Below are 20,492 nucleotides of genomic sequence, written 5' to 3' on the forward strand. Positions count from 1 at the left end.
CAGGTGAAATGTTTTATTGGCCTAGCCCGGATCACTTGCAGAGATCAGTTTCCTTTCATCTTGTTGCACCTATGGGTATGTTCCTAGTGCACTCCTTTAATGACTGATCAGACATTTAGGGGTCTAAGTTTTTGCAGAGGACTCAGTTCCAATTTCTTATCTCACAAAGGTACAATATCTGCCACAAAGTGGGCACAGAAAGCCAATCCTCCAAGCAGAAGTAGCAGCAACTCAAGTATTCATCCTTCTGCTTTTTTGCTTCCCTCTTCAGGAACCATAGGAATTCATTTTAAATGACTTTTAAGCGTTGTTAAAAATGTTTGCCTCACTTAAATTTCCAAAGAATGTATTATTAATAATTACAATTAGTAAAGATTTGTAGTATATAGAATGAAATTCAAATATAGTTTTAAAACATGGTAACAATGCAATAATGAGCTACTTTACCTTTCCTATGAGAAGAAACAAAAACTACACCTCTATTTCTTTATTAGCCATCTTCCTGAAAGAATTACCTTCTTCATCTTATACTTATATTATACCACAGTAACTGGTTCTGTCTAGATATCTGCATTTATTTCATTTTGACCATTGACTATACTATCATAAAAAACTAGAAAGGATTTATTATACTGTATTATTCATAATGAATTTCATTTGGAAAAGTAACAGTGCTCTTACTATGCTGCATAAGGTGGGCCTTAAAGTATTATTTATCACAGAAAGCCACTTATTAAAATGGCATTCCTCATATTAGAATTTGTCCTAGAAGCCATTAATGTTCTCTCCCATATGAGTCACTCTTCAACTATCAATAATATAAGGCAGCACATTTTAACTTTAATAGGAAGTAACTTGAGAATGTATTGTGTCACTAAGACATTTTCTTATGAGGTTTCTTATAAAATTTTAATATAATAAACATAATAGAGATTTACCAGTGATGACTTTGTAGTTTTTGAGTCTTCAAAGCTTGGCCTCTTATGCAGATTGCTGAATTCCAAGGATTCTTTGATGTCTTGAGATAATTTCTCCTCAATGGGAGCTTTTTCTAAATCTATACCTAGCAAAGTGTCCTTGCTTTCAAGTGATACACAGGAATCATCAGACTTTTCATTACTTTCTAAACCTATATTTTTCTCCTTTAAATTTCTTTCAAAGGAAGCGCTTTCCTCAATTTTTTCAATGTCAGAAGAATACACATCAGGATCCACGATGTTGTCAAAATCTGTGTTTGACGTTTCTGCTGTTAAAAACACAGTTACAAAAGGTACATAAATAAATTTAAACAAATAATTAAACTGTTAATAAACCAAAAGTTCTGTGTTAAAAAACTTTATCAATAAACACTATTTCACAAATTCCTTTACTGATGTTTTAGTGTTAAAATATTTTTACTATGCTTATATTCATAAGTGGTAATCATAATTCACTTATAGAGCCAAACATTAATGAGCTAGACTAGTAAAAGAAGGTAATATTTTATTTTGCAATGAAATCTTAAAATTGATGCAAATTTTTATTTCAGCCTGTGGTTCAATTCTCACTTTCCCACCTCCTCCTCTCACTCAAATTTTACAACAGTAATTCATGAGAAGTAACACAGAGGGAACATTTTTTCATTTTGCCATTTTTCCTTAGCATGCCTAGCAATAAAGAGAGGGCACAGGGAAATGTGCCAGATGAAAGAAGAGCAGCAGTTGGGGGCACAGAAAATGTGTAGCAGGGACACCTGCTTCTAGAAAGCTACAAAGTGAACAAGATTGTATTAGTCATCTACCTCATTATGTCTGCTTTAAATAAATCATTTGGTTTACATCACCGGTTTTTAACCTGGTTGCACAGTAGAATCATCTGAAGGCACTCTTTAAAATTGTCAGTGTATGGGCCTGACCCCAAACCAATTAAATCAGATCCTGAGAGTGGAACTCAGGCATTGGTCTTTTGAACTTCCCCTTGCTAAGTTGTCCAAGTGATTATAGTGGGTAACACAGTAGTGAAACACTGGTCTAGATTTTCTGAAAAATAAAAATTCTTTGAATGTTTATACCATACTACTTTCATTTTAAATAAATGTACACCATTATCCAGACTGAATATAGCTTCTTGTGGTTATCCCTTACTCTGTTCCAAAGACAAATATCTCTATAAGTAGACTATGTAAAATAGTAGAAACTCTGAATAAAACTGTCTCCTGTGATGTAAATGCTTTACAGCTTTACAAAGGACTTGCTTGTTGCAATCAAATGTTTATATAACTCGACAATTTCAGATAGTATTTAGAACTTCTTTCAAATTCTGCTACCTCTTCGATAGTATATATATTGGGAAAAATAAAATAATCTCTGTTTCAGAGAAACATCTTTAGAAGAAAACCTTTATAAAGGCTATTCAATACAATAAAACTCCCACAATAATGTACTTCCCTCTTAAACCTGAATGGAAATTATCCAATTTGGGGGGGAGAAAAAAATGCCATTTCCTATATTAAAATGTCTACAACTGAAGTAGAAGGCAGGATTTGACTCTAGAGGCAGGGCCTGGGCTCCAGACCAGATTGAAGACTAGCACAGACAGGGAATCAACCCAAATGCTCATTAATGACAGACTGGATAAAGAAAATGTGGTACATATACACCATGGAATACTATGAAGAAAAACAAGATCATGTACTCTGCATGGACATGGATGGAGCTGGAGGCCATTATCCTTAGCAAACTAACAAAAGAACAGAAAACTAAGCACTAGTTTATAATTTATAAGAGGAAGCTAAATGTTGAGAACACATGGACACTTTAGAGGGGAACAACACACACTGGGGCCTATTGAAGCATGAGGGTGGTAGGAGGGAGAGGAGCAGGAAAAATCACTAATGGGTGCAAGGCTTAATAAATGGATGATGAAATAATATGTACAACAAACCCCCATGACATAAGTTTACCTATGTAACAAACCTACACGTGTGTCTCTGAACTTAAAAGTTAAAAAAAGGCATGCCTACCAGTGACATGTCAGTTTACCACTGCTATGGCAGCATCTGGAAGTTATCACCTGTTTCCCCAGCAACAACCTGATGACCCAGAAGTTGCCACCCCTTTTCCAGAAATTTCTGAGTAACTCATCTTTTAATTTGCATGTAATTAAAATTGGCTAAAAATATTACTGCAGAGCCACCTCTGAGATGCTACTCTGGGTACAGTGCTTATGGGGTAAACCTGTTCCAAAAGGAACACTGCCTTTGCCGCTGCTGTACACTGCTACCTTAATAAAACTTGCTGTCTAACACCACTGGCCTGCATGGTGCAAGCTGTCAGTGGATCTACCATTCTGTGGTCTGGAGGATGGTGGCTCTCTTTTCACAGCTGCACTAGGCAGTGCCCCAGTGGTTACTCTGTGTGGGGGCTCCTACCACATATTTCCCCTTTGCATCACTCTAGTAGAGGTTGTCCATGAGTGCTCTGCCTCTGCAACAGACTTCTACCTGGACATTTAGGCATTTCTGTACATCCTCTGATATCTAGACAGAGGTTTCCAAACCTCAAGTCTTATCTTCTGTGACTCGCAGGCCCAACACCACGTGGAAGCCACCAAGGCTTGGGGCTTGCACCCTCTGAATCCAAGGTTCAAGCTGTATCTTGGCCCCTTTTAACCCTGACTGCACTTGGAGCCACTGGGACAGAGTACCATGTCTTGAGGGTGAACAGAGCAGTGAGGCCCTGAGCCTGGCCCATGAAACCATTTTTTCCTTCTAGGCCTACAGGCCAGTAATGGGAGGGGATGCTGTGAGGATCTCAGGAATGCCCTAGAGACATTTTCCCCATTGTCTTGGCAATCAATAGTTGGTTCCTCTTTATTTATGCAAATTTCTGCAGCATGTGGCTCAAATTTCTCCCCAAAGAATGGGTGTTTCTTTTCTACCACATGGTCAGGCTGAAAATTTTCCAAACTTTTATGCTCTGCTTCCCTTTTAAACATAATTTCCAGTTTCATACCATTTCTTTGTGAATACATATGACTATATGCTTTTTGAAACAGCCAGGTCACATCCTGAACGCTTTGTTTTGCTGCTTAGAAATTCCTTCTGCCAGATGCTGTAAATCATCTCTCTGAAGTTCAAATTCCACAGATGTCTAGGTTGAGGAGGGGGCCAAAATGCTGCCAGTCTCTTTGCTAAAGCATAGCAAAAGTGACCGTTACTTCAGTTCCCAATAAGTTCCTCATTTCCATCTGAAACCATCTCAGCCTAGACTTCATTGTCCATTATCACTATCAGCATTTTGGTCAAAACCATTCAACAAGTCTCTAGGAAGTCCTAAGCTTTCCCACATCTTCTTTTCTTCTTCTGAGCCCTCCAAACTGTTCCAACCTCTGCCTGTTACCGAGTTCTAAAGTCACTTCCACATTTTCAGGTATCTTTACAGCAGTATTTCACTTTTCTGGTACCAATTTTCTCTATTAGTCCATTTTTAAACTGCTATAAAGAACTACCTAAGACTGGGTACTTTATTAAGGAAAGAGGCTTAACTGACTCACAGTTCCACATGGCTGGGAGGTCTCAGGAGTCTTATAATCATGGCAGAAGGTGAAGGGGAAGTAAGGCAGGTATTACATGTTGGCGAGGGCTAGGGATCTGCCACACACTTTTAAATCATCAGAGCTCATGAGGACTCACTCACTATCATGAGAACAACATGGGGGAAACCACTCCTATGATCCAATCACCTTCCCCTCCCTTGACACATGGGGATTACAATTTGAGATGAGATTTAGTTAGGAACACAGAGCCAAGCCATATTGTAGATAGAAATCTAAAAATTATATACAAGATCTATATGAGGAATTCTATAAATTCTGATTAAAGAAATCAAAATTCTAAATAAATAGAGAAATATTCTATGTTCATGGATGGGAAGATTTAATATTGTTAAGATATTTTTTCCCAACTTGATCTATAGATTCACTACAATCCCAGTCAAAATCCCTGCCTTTTTATAGAGAAACAAATGACCCAGGATAGTGAACACAATATCGAAGAAGAGCAAAGTCAGAAGACTTGATACTACCTTACATCAAGATTACTATAAATCTATAACAATCAAGAGATTGTGTGGTATTGGAATAAATGTAGACAAATAGATAAATGAAACAGAATAGAGAATCCTGAGTAGACCTATATAAATATAGTCAACTGATCTTTGACAGAGGAGCAAAGGCAATACAACAAAGAAAATATAATCTGTTAAGCAAATGATTCTGGAACAACTGGATATCCAGATGTGAAACAATACATATAGACACAGACCTTACACCTTCACAAAAATTAACTCAAAATAGATTACACACCTGAATATAAAATGCAAAGCTATGAATCTCTCAAAAGATAACATAGGATAAAACATAGATGACACTGGGTATGACAATAACTTTCTAGATACAACATCAAAGAAAAAATTGATAAGCTAAACTTTATTAAAATAAAAGCTTATACACTATGAAAAATAGTCCAGAGAATAAACAGGCAATCCATACACTGAAAGAAAATATTTGGAAAAGATATTTGATAAAAGAGTGTTATGCAAAACATACAAAAAACTCTTAAACCTCAACAATAACAAAATAAACAACCCAATCAAAACATTAGCTAAAAACCTGAACAGATATTTTAACAAAGATACACAGTTGGCAAATAAGCATATTAAAAGATTCTCGATATCATATGTCAACAGAGAATTGCAAATTTAAAAAAAATGAAATATCACTACACGATTGCTAGAATGGAAAAATTCTGAAACACTGACACCAGATGATGGTGAGGATATGGAGCAACAGGAACTTTCATTAATTGCTGGTGGGAATGTAAAATAGTACAGCTACTTTGGTAAGACAGTTTGGCAATTATTAAAACAAAACTAAACATACCTGTACCATATGATCCAATAGTTATGCTCCTTGGTATTTACCCAAATAAGTTGAAAACTTAAGTCCCAATAAAAACCCATACATGAATATTTATAGTAGTTTTGTTCATAATTGCTAAAGCTTGGAACAACCAAAATGTTCTTCAATAGGTGAATTGATAAATAAACTATTGTACATCCTACAATTGAATATTATTTAGCACTAAAAGAAATGAGAAATCAAGCCACAAAAAGACATGGAGAAACCTCAAATGCATATTACTAAGTTAAAGAATCCAATTATTAAAGGCTATGTACTGTATGATTCTAACTATATGACATTCTGGAAAGGCAAAACTATGAGGACAGTAAAAAAAATCAGTGGTTGCCAGGAGTTGGTCAGAGAGAGGGATAAACAGGTGGGGCATAGAGAATTTTTAGGACGAGAAGGTATTCTGTATGATACTATAAGTGGTGAATATGTATCACATTATACTTTTGTCAAAACTCATAGCATGTACAATATCAAGAGTGAACTCTAGTATAAACTATGGACACTGAGTTACAATAATGTATCAAAGTAGATTCATCCATTGTAGCAAATGTACCAGTCTGGTTGCAGAAGCTGATAATGGGGGAGGCTATATATGTGTATAGAGCAAAGGGTATATAGGAACTCTCTGTACTTTCTGCTCAGTTTTGCTGTGAACCTAAAACTGCTCTAAAAAGTAAACATTTCAAAAATGTGTCTTTAAAGTAACAATTACATGGGCATTTATTTGCATCATTTTCTTAGAGGCAACAGGAACATCATGCACTAGCTTGATCAAACTATACTCATCTTCAGGACAAGACTGGAATACTGTCCCTAAATTCCCATGTGGCTGTACTTTATATTTGGCCATAATAATTTAGTGGTTTAGTATTTAAAAATGTCAAGACCAGCAGGATTTACACAAATCTACCACTGCTTTCTATCTTCTGCTGCCCAATCAGAATGTAATCATCAGTTTTACAACTATTTATTTCAAATATGCCCTCCGATATCTCTCAAAAATCTAATCTTCACATAAGATATATTTATTAATTTTTCTTAAAATTCTAGGTAGATCAAATCTAATAGTTAAAAGGAGGCTTGAAAATTATCTAATTCCTACATTTTTGCTTAGGAAAATGAAGTCTAAGGAAGTAAGTGAGATGTTCAAGGTCAGACAGTGATTTAAACAAATGGAAACAAAATCTGACTCCTAGGCCAGGATACTTTGCTGTGACTGTCTTTAAATGATCTCACAATCTGGAAATTGAAACCACACATATGAACACAGCATTCTAATCTACAGGTACCTAGGGAACTACTAGTAATAGCAACATAGATATATAAGCAAGATGATTTGTTTTGTTTTGTTTTTTTGAGACAGAGTTTTGCTCTTGTCGCCTAGGCTGGAGTGCAATGGCGTGATCTCGGCTCACCGCAACCTCTGCTTCCTGGGCTCAAGCGATTCTCCTGCCTCAGCCTTCTGAGTAGCTGGGATTATAGGCACCTGCCACCATGCCAGGCTATTTTTTTTATTTTTATTTTTAGTAGAGATAGGGTTTTGCTATGTTGGCCAGGCTGGTCTCAAACTCCTGACTTCAGGTGATCCACCCACCTCGGCCTCCCAAAATGCTGGGATTACAAGCTTGAGCCACCAAGCCCGGCCAGTGATTTGTTTTATTTTGGTTCATCTCTCATGTGAAACTTTATATCAGATTTGAATATTTTTGAAAAATATTTAGTGCAAGTGAGAGCAAGAGGGTGCCAGTCCGACTTTTGTCACTGAAAGGCCTTCCATGTAATCTTTTAAATGCTAGCTGAGTCTATAATAACTTTTAGAGTGTCCTATATTGGCTGATTTTTCTTACACATACAAACACTGTTGTCCATTGACTAAATTGCATATTTACTAGAAAATTATATTTTCAACTAATTTTCATTTTAGTACCGAGGTTTTTTTGGTTTTAAAATGAACAGCATAACAAAGCTTTTATAGACTGCAATAGTAAATTACCAACATGCACTGTTAATAATATCCAGCAACAAGAAAAATGTTACCTTTTGAATTATCTTTATAATAAGTAGAGCTGTTTCTCAGACAAAGATTTAAGAAGTCTCTCTTTCCCTTATTGAAAACATGATGTTGATGGATGCCATTTTCATATGGAAAGCTATTCTTCTGATAATCATGAAAAGCACAACTTTCACATGTAGGAACAAACAAAATAATAGAGTTGAAAAAATGATTTTAAAAAGAAAATTTTAAAAGTCCCAAGTCATTAAAACAAATATAGTAAAACTTTAATAGGGTTATTTACATTAATTTAATATTTATTTTAACCTTACTGTGAACACATTCTCAACTATAAGTAACTAATAACACTGTGGATTTAAGATGAATAGGTAACTGGACCAAATCTAATTTAACTGCAAAATTTCAGTTGAAAGTTTGTTTCCAAAATACATTGAAATAAGTTTGATTTCTTACAGTTTCTTCTAAAAAGGAAGTGTTCTCTTTCAAGCTCATTAAAATCTGATGAAATCAAGGCTTTACTACTAGATAAACATATTGTTTGTTCATCAATAAGATATGAGTTTAAAAGCAGTATGTGATATTTAGGTTTCAAATTTTAATAATGATTACTATCTATATGCATAGTTACAATTTAAATAACATTCTTTATGAACTGAATAATATATTTAGTAATACCTGATATTTATATAAGCTCTACAGAGTACCATTATAAAACTTATGGATTATATTCAACCAAAAAGGCCCTCTTGTGTCACTCATGATCCCCAGGAGAGAGAGAAAATTAATGTAGTTCTATGGGCACCTCCAAACCAAAGCTGTAAAACTACTGCCAAATCATGATCAGTAACTTTCTCTGCCTTCTCTAACACCTTACATAGGAGTCAAAGCAAAGACATGTGATAAGATATATAAAAGAATCCGATTAGAGAACAGAAATGCTATTCATTTCCTTAGAGTGGTGCATATAAACCTCTTATCTGCTGAACAGAAAGCTGTCTCCTGCCAAAACCCCACTTCCAAAAGCACATTTGCTGCTAGAGAGCTGGTTCTGTGTGTCTAAACATGGGATTTTTTGGTCAGGGGAATCACTCAGGCCCATAGCTATTGAAAATGTGGACAGGGGCCTAAACTGATCTGAATCAAGAATTGGTAGAAGGGATACTTGACAGGAATTTCATTCCACTGTTTACAAATCCTAAAGTTTCAACAGCAAAAAGGACTGAATCCTAAAGTTTCAACAGCAGAAAGTAACTGTTTTAACATTACTAACAGATACAGTTAGATATTATTTTTCATTTGGAAATAAAAAAATTCTGCAACACAATTACAAAGTGAACCATTATACTTCATTTGTTTACTTTATTATACATTAAAATCTACCTAGGAAGTAATCTATAGTACAGGAGCTCTTTTAGTCTCTCAGCCTAATCATTTATAAAACTTTTTATTTAGGGTTCATAGAAAACTGAAGAAAATCCAGAGTATCTTTAGAGAGAAGAAGAAAGCTCATATGAAACATATCAAAGTTGATCAACCATTTCAGAGGATAACAACCTCTAAGTTCAGAAGAATTTATTAAATAATCCAAATATTAGGTAAGAGTACAAACCTATCACTATAGACAGTTTTCTAATTGCTGCATGTTATTAAATATTAGCAATATTGTATACAAATTTAAGCATGGGTTAAGTAAAATATACTCTAACATTAATGTCACATGTTTTTTCACACCACATATTTCACATTTAAAAAGACAGTTGATTTTGTGTGTGTGTCAGGAGGGGGCTCAATATGCACACAAAGTTAATTAGAAAGATTTTACCTTTGTTGACTGTCTGCATCAGCTAATTCAACTTTGTAAGGCACAATATTTTCTGCTTCTTCAAATTCCTCTTCATAAGTCTTATTAAATTAATGTTATATAATATTAGTAAGTTCATAAAAATTTATTACACATTAACCAACTTACTTATGGGTGATATTTGGAGTACATTTTTCCTACAAATGATGTTATGAGAGCTCTAATTATATTTTATAACACATAAGTTCTAGGAGAACTAAACAAATTCAACTGACATTGGTTGATATGTCAATTACTTTATCACTATTATAATACCCCAATCCAACAATAATAACTTATATTTAAGTATGTAACTACTACCTGCCAAGCAGATTAGTGACTAGGAAGTTGTCAGTTCTCTGACTGGCTCATCATAAACTTACTCTGTGTATCAACAATGTAATGAATGGCATGCCCACATGTATGTAGTGTGTGTGTTTTTGTCCAGTCTCTCAAATTTATCCAGAGGAGAAATAAAAATGTTAGCCAAAAAACACAAATAACAAAAATAGCAGAAGCTTTCAACCTAAAGAAGAAAGGAAGAAAGCAGTATTTAAAAGAGGTAAGTTCTCCATTCTAGTCATTTTCTTAACAACCACAGTAAGAGAAATATCTAGGACAAGTGGCACATTCAGCTACTATATTACTAGAAAGTCAGAAATGCACTGAGTGTATCACACCCTAAACCTTCAGTCCAGAGCTCTAGCTCTGACTGGGTCTGGCTCTAGTTGATGCTATTGGTGTCTTCTACATATGTTCAAGTTATGTTCAAGTTATTTGAGTGAACTTCTTAAGTCTTAAACACTATTTCTACCTTTAAACGGAAAATAATATTAAATGACATTCAAGAAACTAAATTTACACTTAAATTTTAATAGGTACCATGTAACGAGACTGATATTTGTTTAAAAACTTGATAACATAGAGAACTAAACTAATAAAATATCAAACTACATATCTATAAAATAGTGAAATGTCTTCTTATCTCCCATAATACATTCATCCAAAAAATTGACAATACCAGTTTAGCTCACAAATTTACTCTTTACCTTCAGAATAATATTGTTTTATTCTTACAAGCATATTTAAACCCAAACACTTGTAAATTTCCTATTAAACTATGTTAGTTATTTGAGAAATCTTATTGAAAATAATATGCAGATGTAAGTATACATTATGAATTCCCTGTTAAAAAGCATGAATGGTCATTATGCACTTATGCACTTACATCATCCAGTTCGACTATCTTTAGAGATGGTTCAGGTCTCTCTATGTTTAATGTTTCTACTGGCAATAAAAGAGCTGTGTGTTGTACTTTGGTCTCCTCACCTAGGAAATAAGATTCACAAATAATATCATCAAAGAATATATCTTACTTTATAATTTCTTCAAATAAGATAGCCACCAAAAAAGAAGAGTGTTCTCATGTGTATTTACACAAAAATACAAATACTGTCAATTTTCCCAGTTCAAGTGAAATACACATTTATCAGCATTCAATTTTTAAATGAAACTATCTAAATCAAGGCAAAGTATATCTAGGGAAAGGGAAAGAAGTGAGTGTACATGATTTTCATCTAAAGAGAAAAGATTACATGGTACAACTGAGAATAATATATTAAAGAAAACCAAAAGCAGATTCTGATTAATGCTTAGTGTATATAACTTGAGACAATACATTTTAAAAATATCTAATCAAGTATGAACTAACCATCACTATCTTCATCGTTTTCATTTTGAGAACACTGTGCATCACCAGTGGTTTCACGTGCATGTGGGAACGTATCTGGTAGCATTTTAAAAAGTTGCTCTTGTGGAGTTCTACAAAATAAGAAAGAAGCAATTAAGAGACTGAAATATATTACCTGAAACTTTCCCAGACAAGCTCTTGATTTATTTATTAAATGAGTGAGTATACAAAATTAATGATGAAACCATAACTGTACCTCTAATTCAAAGATAAGTACAATTGTGTAACAGAATCTTAATGTACTAAAAAAAACTGTGTAAATCAACTTGACATCACAGAAGATTTTTAAATTGCATATCCTACTGAGTTTTGTTTAAGCTAAAAATCAAAGTTATGCTACAAGTCAGTGTTCTCTCAAAAGCCACATGGAGTCCATTAAAAACACCATGCTACTTAAAAAGCTAATTTATGAATGTGAGTTTTAGTTCACAGTCTTGGCATTGTGTTGATGAGTTCTAAGGGAACCTGAGGGCATTTGTCTAAATTTCCATCATACCAGCAGGGTGGTAACATAGGCTCCTACAATAAAAATGTAAGGTGTTCAGGCTGTGGTATCTATTACTTAATTAACAATGAAGACTGCTGCAGCCCATTTCATATGGAAGGCAGTGAAGCCCAGGAATTCACAGAGGTCAAGAGTGTATATTTGGTTTCATAGTATATAACCAAACTATTGGAGAGAAGGGTCACTTTTTAGCCAAGAATATGAGTAGCTGCACAGCCTTTCCATACAATGCAAGCTCATAAAGTCCCCATGTAAAAGGCAGAGCCTTCTCAATGATATTTGTAGTTAATATGGATACAAAACCTAAAATATACCAGGCTCCATTCTAACTAATTTTGGTACATTAAATTTTATTAGATATTAAATAGGCACTAGTATGATCTTAACTTTACAGAGGATGAGACTGAGACACAAAGTGGTGTACCGACTTGTTGAGTCATTCAGGTAGTGAATGCAGAAGAGGAATTTGAACTCAAGCAGTCTGCCTCCCAAAAACCATGTTCTTAACCACGTACTTCCTTTATAATGCCGCTTCTGCGACTTTCAAAGGCATTAAAATTTTGATAAAATTGACAAGTGACTTTGGAATTACATTTATATGCCAATTGTTAATTAGAAAAAGGCAATTAACAGATACACACTACTGTTACACATATCCTCATTCACTTTTAAAATTTGACTAAATTTGTGGTGTACAGTTTTGTGGGTTTTTACCAACGCATAAAGTCATATGTACCACAGTACCCCCCCCCAAAAAATAGCCTGAAGAGCTATTATGGGCATCATACTTTAAAAAATATATACAGCCTGGACATTAGTTATAAATGAATTAGCTTAAACCTCTGCCATATAAGCTACTACAATGAGATACAACTACACACCTTATTAAAATGTCAAACAAAAGAAAAAAAAACTGAATACCAAGTGTTGGCAGGGATTTGGAGCAACCAGAACTCTCGTACCTTGCTGGAGCAAATGCAAAATGGTACAGTCAATTTAGAAAAGAGTTTGGCAGTTTCTTATAAAAATAAGCATGCACTTACCATATAGCCCACCTATCACAGTCCCAGGTATTTACCCAGGGAATTAAAAACCTATATTCAAGAAAAACCTGTTATGAAAATATTTTTAAAGGACCTAGTGATAATTGCCAAAAACTGGAAACCAGCCAGAACAAATATTGATTCATACAAGAACGTGGATGAATCTTAAATGCATTCTGCTAAATGAAGGACATGAAAGGACAGATACTGTATGATTTCATTTATATGACCCTCAAAAAAAGGCACATTTGTAAGGGTGGACAACAGATGAATAGTTGTTATGGACTAAGAAAGGGAAGAGGAGAAAGAGGAAGCTCAAGGGAATGTGGTTGTAAGACTGTTTTTTGTGGGGGCAGGGGTACTGTGGTAGACACATGACTTTATGCATTGGTAAAAACCCATAGAACTGTACACCACAAGTTTATTCAAATTTTAAAAATCAGTGAGGATTTGGGCTAAACCCAATGAAAGTCATACCAACCTTAAAGGAGGTAAGAAAGAAATGAGCACTATGGCCAAAGTAATGTTGGAAAACATGGTTTGGCCTAGATACCGTAGGCTACAGATAAAAGCATGACACACAAAGACTGTACTCTAGGTGGAAAATTTGTTTCCTTCAGTGATATTATTAACAGTAATTTTGAAATTAATTGTCCCTTGTTTCTCTCAGTGATATTTGTGATTCTGAAACTACTGTATGTATACATACATATATATTTTAGGGCTAATTAATAAATATATTATAGATAATGAAAGCCAAGTTTCTCACTGTAAGTGAAAGAAATTTGTCAAATAAGCAAAGGGAGAATGGAAATGAATCATGTGATGCTGGTCTGGATTCGGAATGCCTGAGTGTGAATGCATGTTACTTTAATAGATATCCAGATGGATAGATACAGAAAAAAATTTATATGTGTGTATGTGGATTTGTGTGTGTGTGTGTGCATGCACATGTGTGTGTGTGTACTTCCCAGTTTCTTCCTCTGAGAAGGCCTAGAATTGTGGCACCAGAATAGTAATGACCACACCTAGAGTCCAGATCTTTGTTTCTGAGCACCATTCTCCAATAAAGGGAATCAGTAATTTTTAGAAAAACAATTCCTTGGCTTGGGCAGGGAAAATGCATCTTGAGTTCCAGAAAAAAAAGAGATGTTCAATGCAAACTAACCAAAAAAAAAAAAAAATTGATGACAACAAATCAAAAGGATGGAAGAGTCAACCCAACAGAGTCCACAATGGCCAAGGCAGAAATAATTTGAGTTGCAAAATAAATAACAATAATATTAGATATCAATCCCCAAAATAAAATAAATATTCATGAGTTGACATAAAGAAAAAATAATAAAAGTGGGTGAAGGAACACTTCTTTTAAGAGGAATTCCAACTAATAAATTTAGAAGGAACAAAGGAAATAGAATATCTGCAATAGAGCAGAAGAGTACTAACTGCTGCAGGCAAAATTCACTCACAAATTCTAAAATTAGGAGGTGAAAGTTTAAGGGAAAACAGAGTTGATGTATCATCTCACTGTGTCTCCTCTAAAATATTTATCAATTATAAAGGGAAAGTAGTGATTTTACAGTGGAGAAACTTAGCACCACCTTAACTATGTGATCAAGGTTAACATCATCTGTAATAAGATATATTGACATCACGATCCCAGAATGTCACGCAGTGAGAAGGACATATACTCTCTGTGGTATTTTTCCTCACAGTGTATAACCTCAATCTAATTATGAAAAAACATCAGACAAGCCCAAATTGAGTACATTCTATGAAACACCTGGCAAGTACTCTTCAAAAGCGTTAAGGTCATGAAAGGCAGGGAAAGACTGAAGAACTGTAATGGATAAGGAAATATGACAAAAAATACAATGTGTAATCCTGGACTGGATCCTGGAATGGGGTAAGGATAATAGTGAAAACGCTGATGATAAAATTAAAGTAAAATGTACAGTTGTCAATAATATTGTCCCTATGTAAGTTTCCTGGTTTTGATATGCACTATGTTTATGTAAGATGTTACCATTAGAGAAAGCTGAGTGAATGTTATTTGGGAATTCTTTGTGTTATTTTGAAACCCATCTGTATATCTTCTTTTCAAAATAATCCAAAAGAAAAAAAATCTAGCACATTACAAACAGTTGAAGGTGAGTGGTGGTGCAGGTATTAACCTATCTAGCAGAGGCTTCACGGGAAACATGAGGGCTGATTTCAAAAATCTGAAGAGATACCATGGAGAAGAAAAATTAGATTTTATCTGTATGGGCTTAATAGGTAGAATTAGAACCAAGTTTAGAAATTAGCTGGAAACAGATTACAGTTCAATGAATATCTCTTCCACAGATGGAATGGGCCACCTCGGGAGATGGTTTTGCGTAACTGAAGGTGAAGCAAGGGTGTGATGACCACTTCTCAGGCAAATTCTAGAGAGCTCCTCCAACAATTTGCACCTCAAAAAAAGACCAGAGACCAGCCTCATCCAACCATTATCACCTGGGAGCTATTAGAAATTCAGAAATACAGAATCTCAGGCCTCACTTCAGATCTACGAAAAAATAACCCATATTTTGCCACAGTTTCTAGCTGATTGTATCTGGTGATATCTCTTTGAATAAAATACATTTAATTACTATTAATAAAATTAGAAAAATGTTTAATTAATTTAAAACTAGATTCTGAAAATTATAGTCTCAAATGTTAATGCTAACATAAAAAACTGGTGTCTTCTTAAAGTAATATTTCATTTATCACATTATTTTTATTATTATTCTTAAATTCGTTTCTGCATTTGTGCCTTTTCCTTATATACACATTTCCATTTCTCAAGGAAAACTCTAAATTAATGATGCATCATATACATAAATAGAATTAAAATTCTTATTGGAACAGCAACTTCACAGGGATTTAATCTTGCTTTAAAATTATGTATGCAAATATGAAATATACATATAAAATTGCTATAGGAAGGCATGTCATACAAGAAAGAAACATAAATAACTTTCATATTTCCTAATAGTATTATAATTTCAGAAAATACCTCCTGTGTTTTTTAAGCCATAATTTTTCCATATAGGATAGAATGTCTTCTTTAAGTTCAATATTAAGTGGTTCTCTCCAAATTTTCAGATTAGTCTGTACTTCGCATTCTTCCAATGAGTCTGTAAAAATAAACACAATGTGCATAATTAATATAAGCAAGTTTACAAATTACTATATCTCCTCTTAAGATGTAGAACTCATCATTTTTGGGGCATATATGCTTTAATATTTACTTATACAATCAATAGGTTAAGGTTTAAATAATGCAAAAGTATTAAATATTGGTAATTTATTAAGTGACTGGATAGACAGTTTTCTTCAACAATCTCTTGAAATGAAGGGATCTTATGATTCAGAAGGTTTGTTAAAGCAACTCATTCTTTTAAATAAAAATTATAAATACAAACATTCATTGTACATTGTATAAACACATACATAAAGGTATAATACACAGATGTATAAAGTGTTATAGCCACTGACAATAATATTTACACATTATGAGAAACAGGAAATAAATAATTCATAATGACATCTGGAGGAGACAATTTTCTTCACAAATTTATATCTACATGGTAATTTACTTCCAGATGTTTAAGATATTTCTGAAGCACTACTAAATTAAAATCACTATTCAGAGATATTTAAAACTGATGAAGATATCTAGGAAAGAAAGCAGTGTAAATCCAGGATTACTAGTCTCTCCACCCTCCCACGTATCGTTCCTGTCTCCAAACTGAACATCACAGGGGAAAAAACATGTACGAGAATCAAGGGAAATAGTAAAGATGGGAAAAACATTTTTTTATAAACTAAGGCTAGAGGGTGTCCCAGCCTCATATTGTAGACTTCAATGATTAACTGCCAGAAACAGCCACGGGCCAGCAATGGAAACAAATTAAAGTAAAAATAAAGTAAGGAATCCCACTTCTATTTTTCCCAAAGAGTAGAGCAGTGTTGAAGAAAGCAATTGGAAAAAGTTTAGGAAAACACTGATCAGAATCCCTCGAACTGAAAGAGCAGAGTTAAGGACATGAGCAAGTCATGAGAGAAAAGAAATGCCTCCACTATGAGTCCCCCTTTTCATTTTGAAACAAGATTTCTTGACAGGAGAGCTAAAAGGGGGGGGGGGAAAAGAACTCTTTTCTTTTTGCTGTCTAGATGTTAGAGAAGAGCCACTGTGCTTGAGATATAAACTCTAAACACAGAAGGGTGATGGAAGAGGAAGAAGATAAAGCAGCTGGCCCGTGATTCGCTTTTCTCCCTTACCAATGGCACATTCCCAAGAAATAAAGATGGGAGGTGACCTGGATTAATTTGTTTGTGAATATGTTGATAACTGGACCTACAGGCAAATGAATTAATAATATTTGCTGGGAGGAGACTCTTTAGCTATATGGTGTATTTAAAATGCTAGCTCTTGTTTAGAATTGCTTGTCATAAACAAACTTACGGATTTATGAGGCATGGCTCCCTGGGAAATGCCAAATAAGGTATGTAACTTATGTTTTCATTTGCTCCCTTCTTTCATGGTTCACTGGCTACATTGTATAAGAATGTGCATAAGATTCTCCATCCTCAAATTGATGGGATCATGGGTGTTTTCCTTAATAGATAGTGCAAAAGTCCTGATGGGAAAGTATGCCTAAAGTGTGTGAAGAACGGCTAGAAGTCAAGAGTGGCTGAAACTAAACCAGCCATGCCTGCAGGAGAGTAACAGGAGATGAGATGTCTGAGATAATGGACTTCAGATCACACACAACTTTCTAGGCCATTGAAAGTACCTGCCTTTCACGTAGAAGGAAATGAGATTTTAGAATACTAAAATAAAACCAAGTTAAAAATCAATAACAGAAATAACTAGAAAACTAGAAATTTAAAGCATACTACTAAGCTGAATGGTCAAGAAATATGTGAAAAGATGTTTCATGTCATTTCTAATAAGAGGTACACAAAATCATCTCTATTAGACAAGCAAAAATTTTTAAATCTCACAATATTAAATGTTAGTGATAATGGAAAGCAAACAAAATTCTTTTTTTTTCTTTGTGATAGGCTCTCACATTGTCACCCAGGGTGGAGTGCAGTGGTGTGATCATAGCTCACTGTAACTTTGAAATTCTGAGCTCAGGTAATTGTTGACCCTCAGCCTCCCACGTAGCTAGGACTATAGGTTCACATTATCATGTATGACTTTTCTGTAAATTTTGTGTAGAGATGAGGTCTCACTACATTGCCCAGGTTGGTCTTAACCTCCTGGCCTCCTAAAGTGCTGAAATTACAGACATAAGCCAGCAGACCCAGTCTCTTTCTTAATTAAGGGATTCCAGAGCTGTGACCTGGCTTAGGTCTGAGGACTTCATAAAAAACTGAATCCCCAATATGGTGGCCGAAGCCGGCTCTCTGCCCATTAAACAGAAATTTTCTTCTACTATAGGTAAAACAGTAGGCTGCATGACTTTTTCATTCCTAGGTACACCAATTATCATCAGAAATCTCTGTGAATTGAAACACTGATCACTACTCTTCCTTGACCCTTACTTCGGTAATTTTTTCACCATAATTTTGAAGATTGTGTGCCAACACCTGGCCTCTATCATTTCCATTCTTTGAAATCAAGATGCTTGGTCCCATTGAAGCATTCCCCTCCAGTCATCTTCAGCCTATAGAGGAAGGCCACAACAAACCTTTTTAAGTATTACGGTGCTTAATGCCTTGGTAATGACAGCTAAATAGGTTGCACATTATCGGTTCCAAAATTCCTATCTCCCAAAGCCTTCCAACTTCTTCTTCTACAAAATGGCAGGGAAATTACAGCATCTCAATCTCATAAACTTTCAAATCAAGTCCAGTTTTCAATTAACCAACCCGCCCAATTGTTACTGCCATTCCTGAAGTGCTTGAGACAAAATACTAAGATCCAAATCCTGTGCGAGTACATCTACATTGATAAAAACAATCTCATCTAATCTGATTTGTTTTTTATTTCTTAATCTAACACTGTTAAATGTCTTCTTCTACTTGCTTTCCAAACTCGTGTGATACAGTTGAAAAGAGGCAGTGCCTGCTTTTTTCACTTGGCATATTAATCTGTTCTCACGCTGCTAATGAAGACATACCCGAGACTGGGTCATTTATAAAGGAAAGAGGTTTAATTGATTCATAGTTCCACATGGCTGGGGAGGCCTCATAATCATGACAGAAGACAAAGGAAGAGCAAAGAGACTTCTTACATGGTGATGGGCAAGAGAGAGCTTGTGCAGGGAACTCCCATTTATAAAACCATCATATCTTGTAAGACGTATTCACTATCACGAGAACAGCACAGGAAAGACCCACTCCCATGATTCAATTACCTCTCACCAGGTCCCTCCCACAACACGTGGAAATTATGGGAGCTACAATTCAAGATAAGATTTTGATGGGGACACAGCCAAACCATAACACCTGGTATGGACGTGGGCATTGCACTTCTTCATCCAAATTATACTAATCATTTGATTTTTTTGACCTCCACTTAGGCTGTAAGTTCCAGACAAAGTTGCTACTGCTTTTGCACATCATTTGACCCCACCACATAGCGTGTACTCAATATTCGCTGATAGAATTATTATTGAGAGTAATGTTGTATACCTCTAATATGTAAAACATTACTTGTGCCCAAATATTAGCAAATAATAAAAACAAAAGGTAATGACAAAAATAGCCAATATTGTCTACTTCACAAATAACAGTAAAATGCCAGTTATAATGATAATAATTTATTGTCAACCAAACTGGCTAAAGTTAAAGAACCAGAAAATGCAGGAAAATAGTCATGTCACACTCTACCAGTGAGAGTACAACCAACACAGTAATCTTTTTGGAGGCCAGTTTGACAATATTCATTAAAATTTTATAAAACAAGTCACCACTGAGGCAACATTTCTATATTTAGAAATTTATTTTAAGGTAAATATGTAAGTGCACAAATAGCTAAGATGCCCATCATAATATCTTTTAAATACTGGGAATTAGAAATAAAATATCCATCGATAAATGTCTGATTAAATCATGCCATATAGAATACTCTACCAGAGTTACAAATGATTGTGTGTATCTCTATTTAGATGGCCAGTTGCCCATTACAGAATCTCAGTGAAAATGCAAGTTAACTAATAGTATTTAGTGTTACCTCATTTTTTTGTGTATGTGTGTGTACATAATAACTATGGTTATTGAAAAACATGTACCAAAATGTTAACATGGATTTTCTCTATATGATGAGGCTGAGGTATTTTCATTTTCTTCTTGGTAACTTTTTGTTATAACCAAGTCTTTCAAAATAAGCATTCATTATTTTATCATAC

At 34.6% G+C, this 20,492-nt stretch overlaps 1 protein-coding gene across 15 annotated transcripts in view; it reads right to left on the bottom strand.

Annotated features, from left to right (window-relative positions):
- Nucleotides 1-20,492, bottom strand: part of ZBBX (zinc finger B-box domain containing) — a 140,327-nt gene that overhangs the window by 65,894 nt on the left and 53,941 nt on the right. For 9 of the 15 annotated variants that reach the window (XM_057301954.2, XM_055110640.3, XM_055110638.2 and 6 more), the window contains 6 exons: nucleotides 16,145-16,265; nucleotides 11,518-11,627; nucleotides 11,035-11,135; nucleotides 9,789-9,868; nucleotides 7,990-8,132; nucleotides 939-1,246 (listed from right to left, as the gene is read on the bottom strand). In XM_057301954.2, coding sequence (XP_057157937.1) covers nucleotides 939-1,246; nucleotides 7,990-8,132; nucleotides 9,789-9,868; nucleotides 11,035-11,135; nucleotides 11,518-11,627; nucleotides 16,145-16,265 — 863 coding nt within the window. The remainder of the gene's footprint in view (nucleotides 1-938; nucleotides 1,247-7,989; nucleotides 8,133-9,788; nucleotides 9,869-11,034; nucleotides 11,136-11,517; nucleotides 11,628-16,144; nucleotides 16,266-20,492) is intronic. The other 6 variants (XM_055110643.2, XM_055110649.2, XM_055110642.2 and 3 more) reach the window with 1 other exon arrangement.

This window comes from Pan paniscus, chromosome 2 (genome assembly GCF_029289425.2).
Source record: "Pan paniscus chromosome 2, NHGRI_mPanPan1-v2.0_pri, whole genome shotgun sequence".
NCBI lineage: Eukaryota > Metazoa > Chordata > Mammalia > Primates > Hominidae > Pan > Pan paniscus.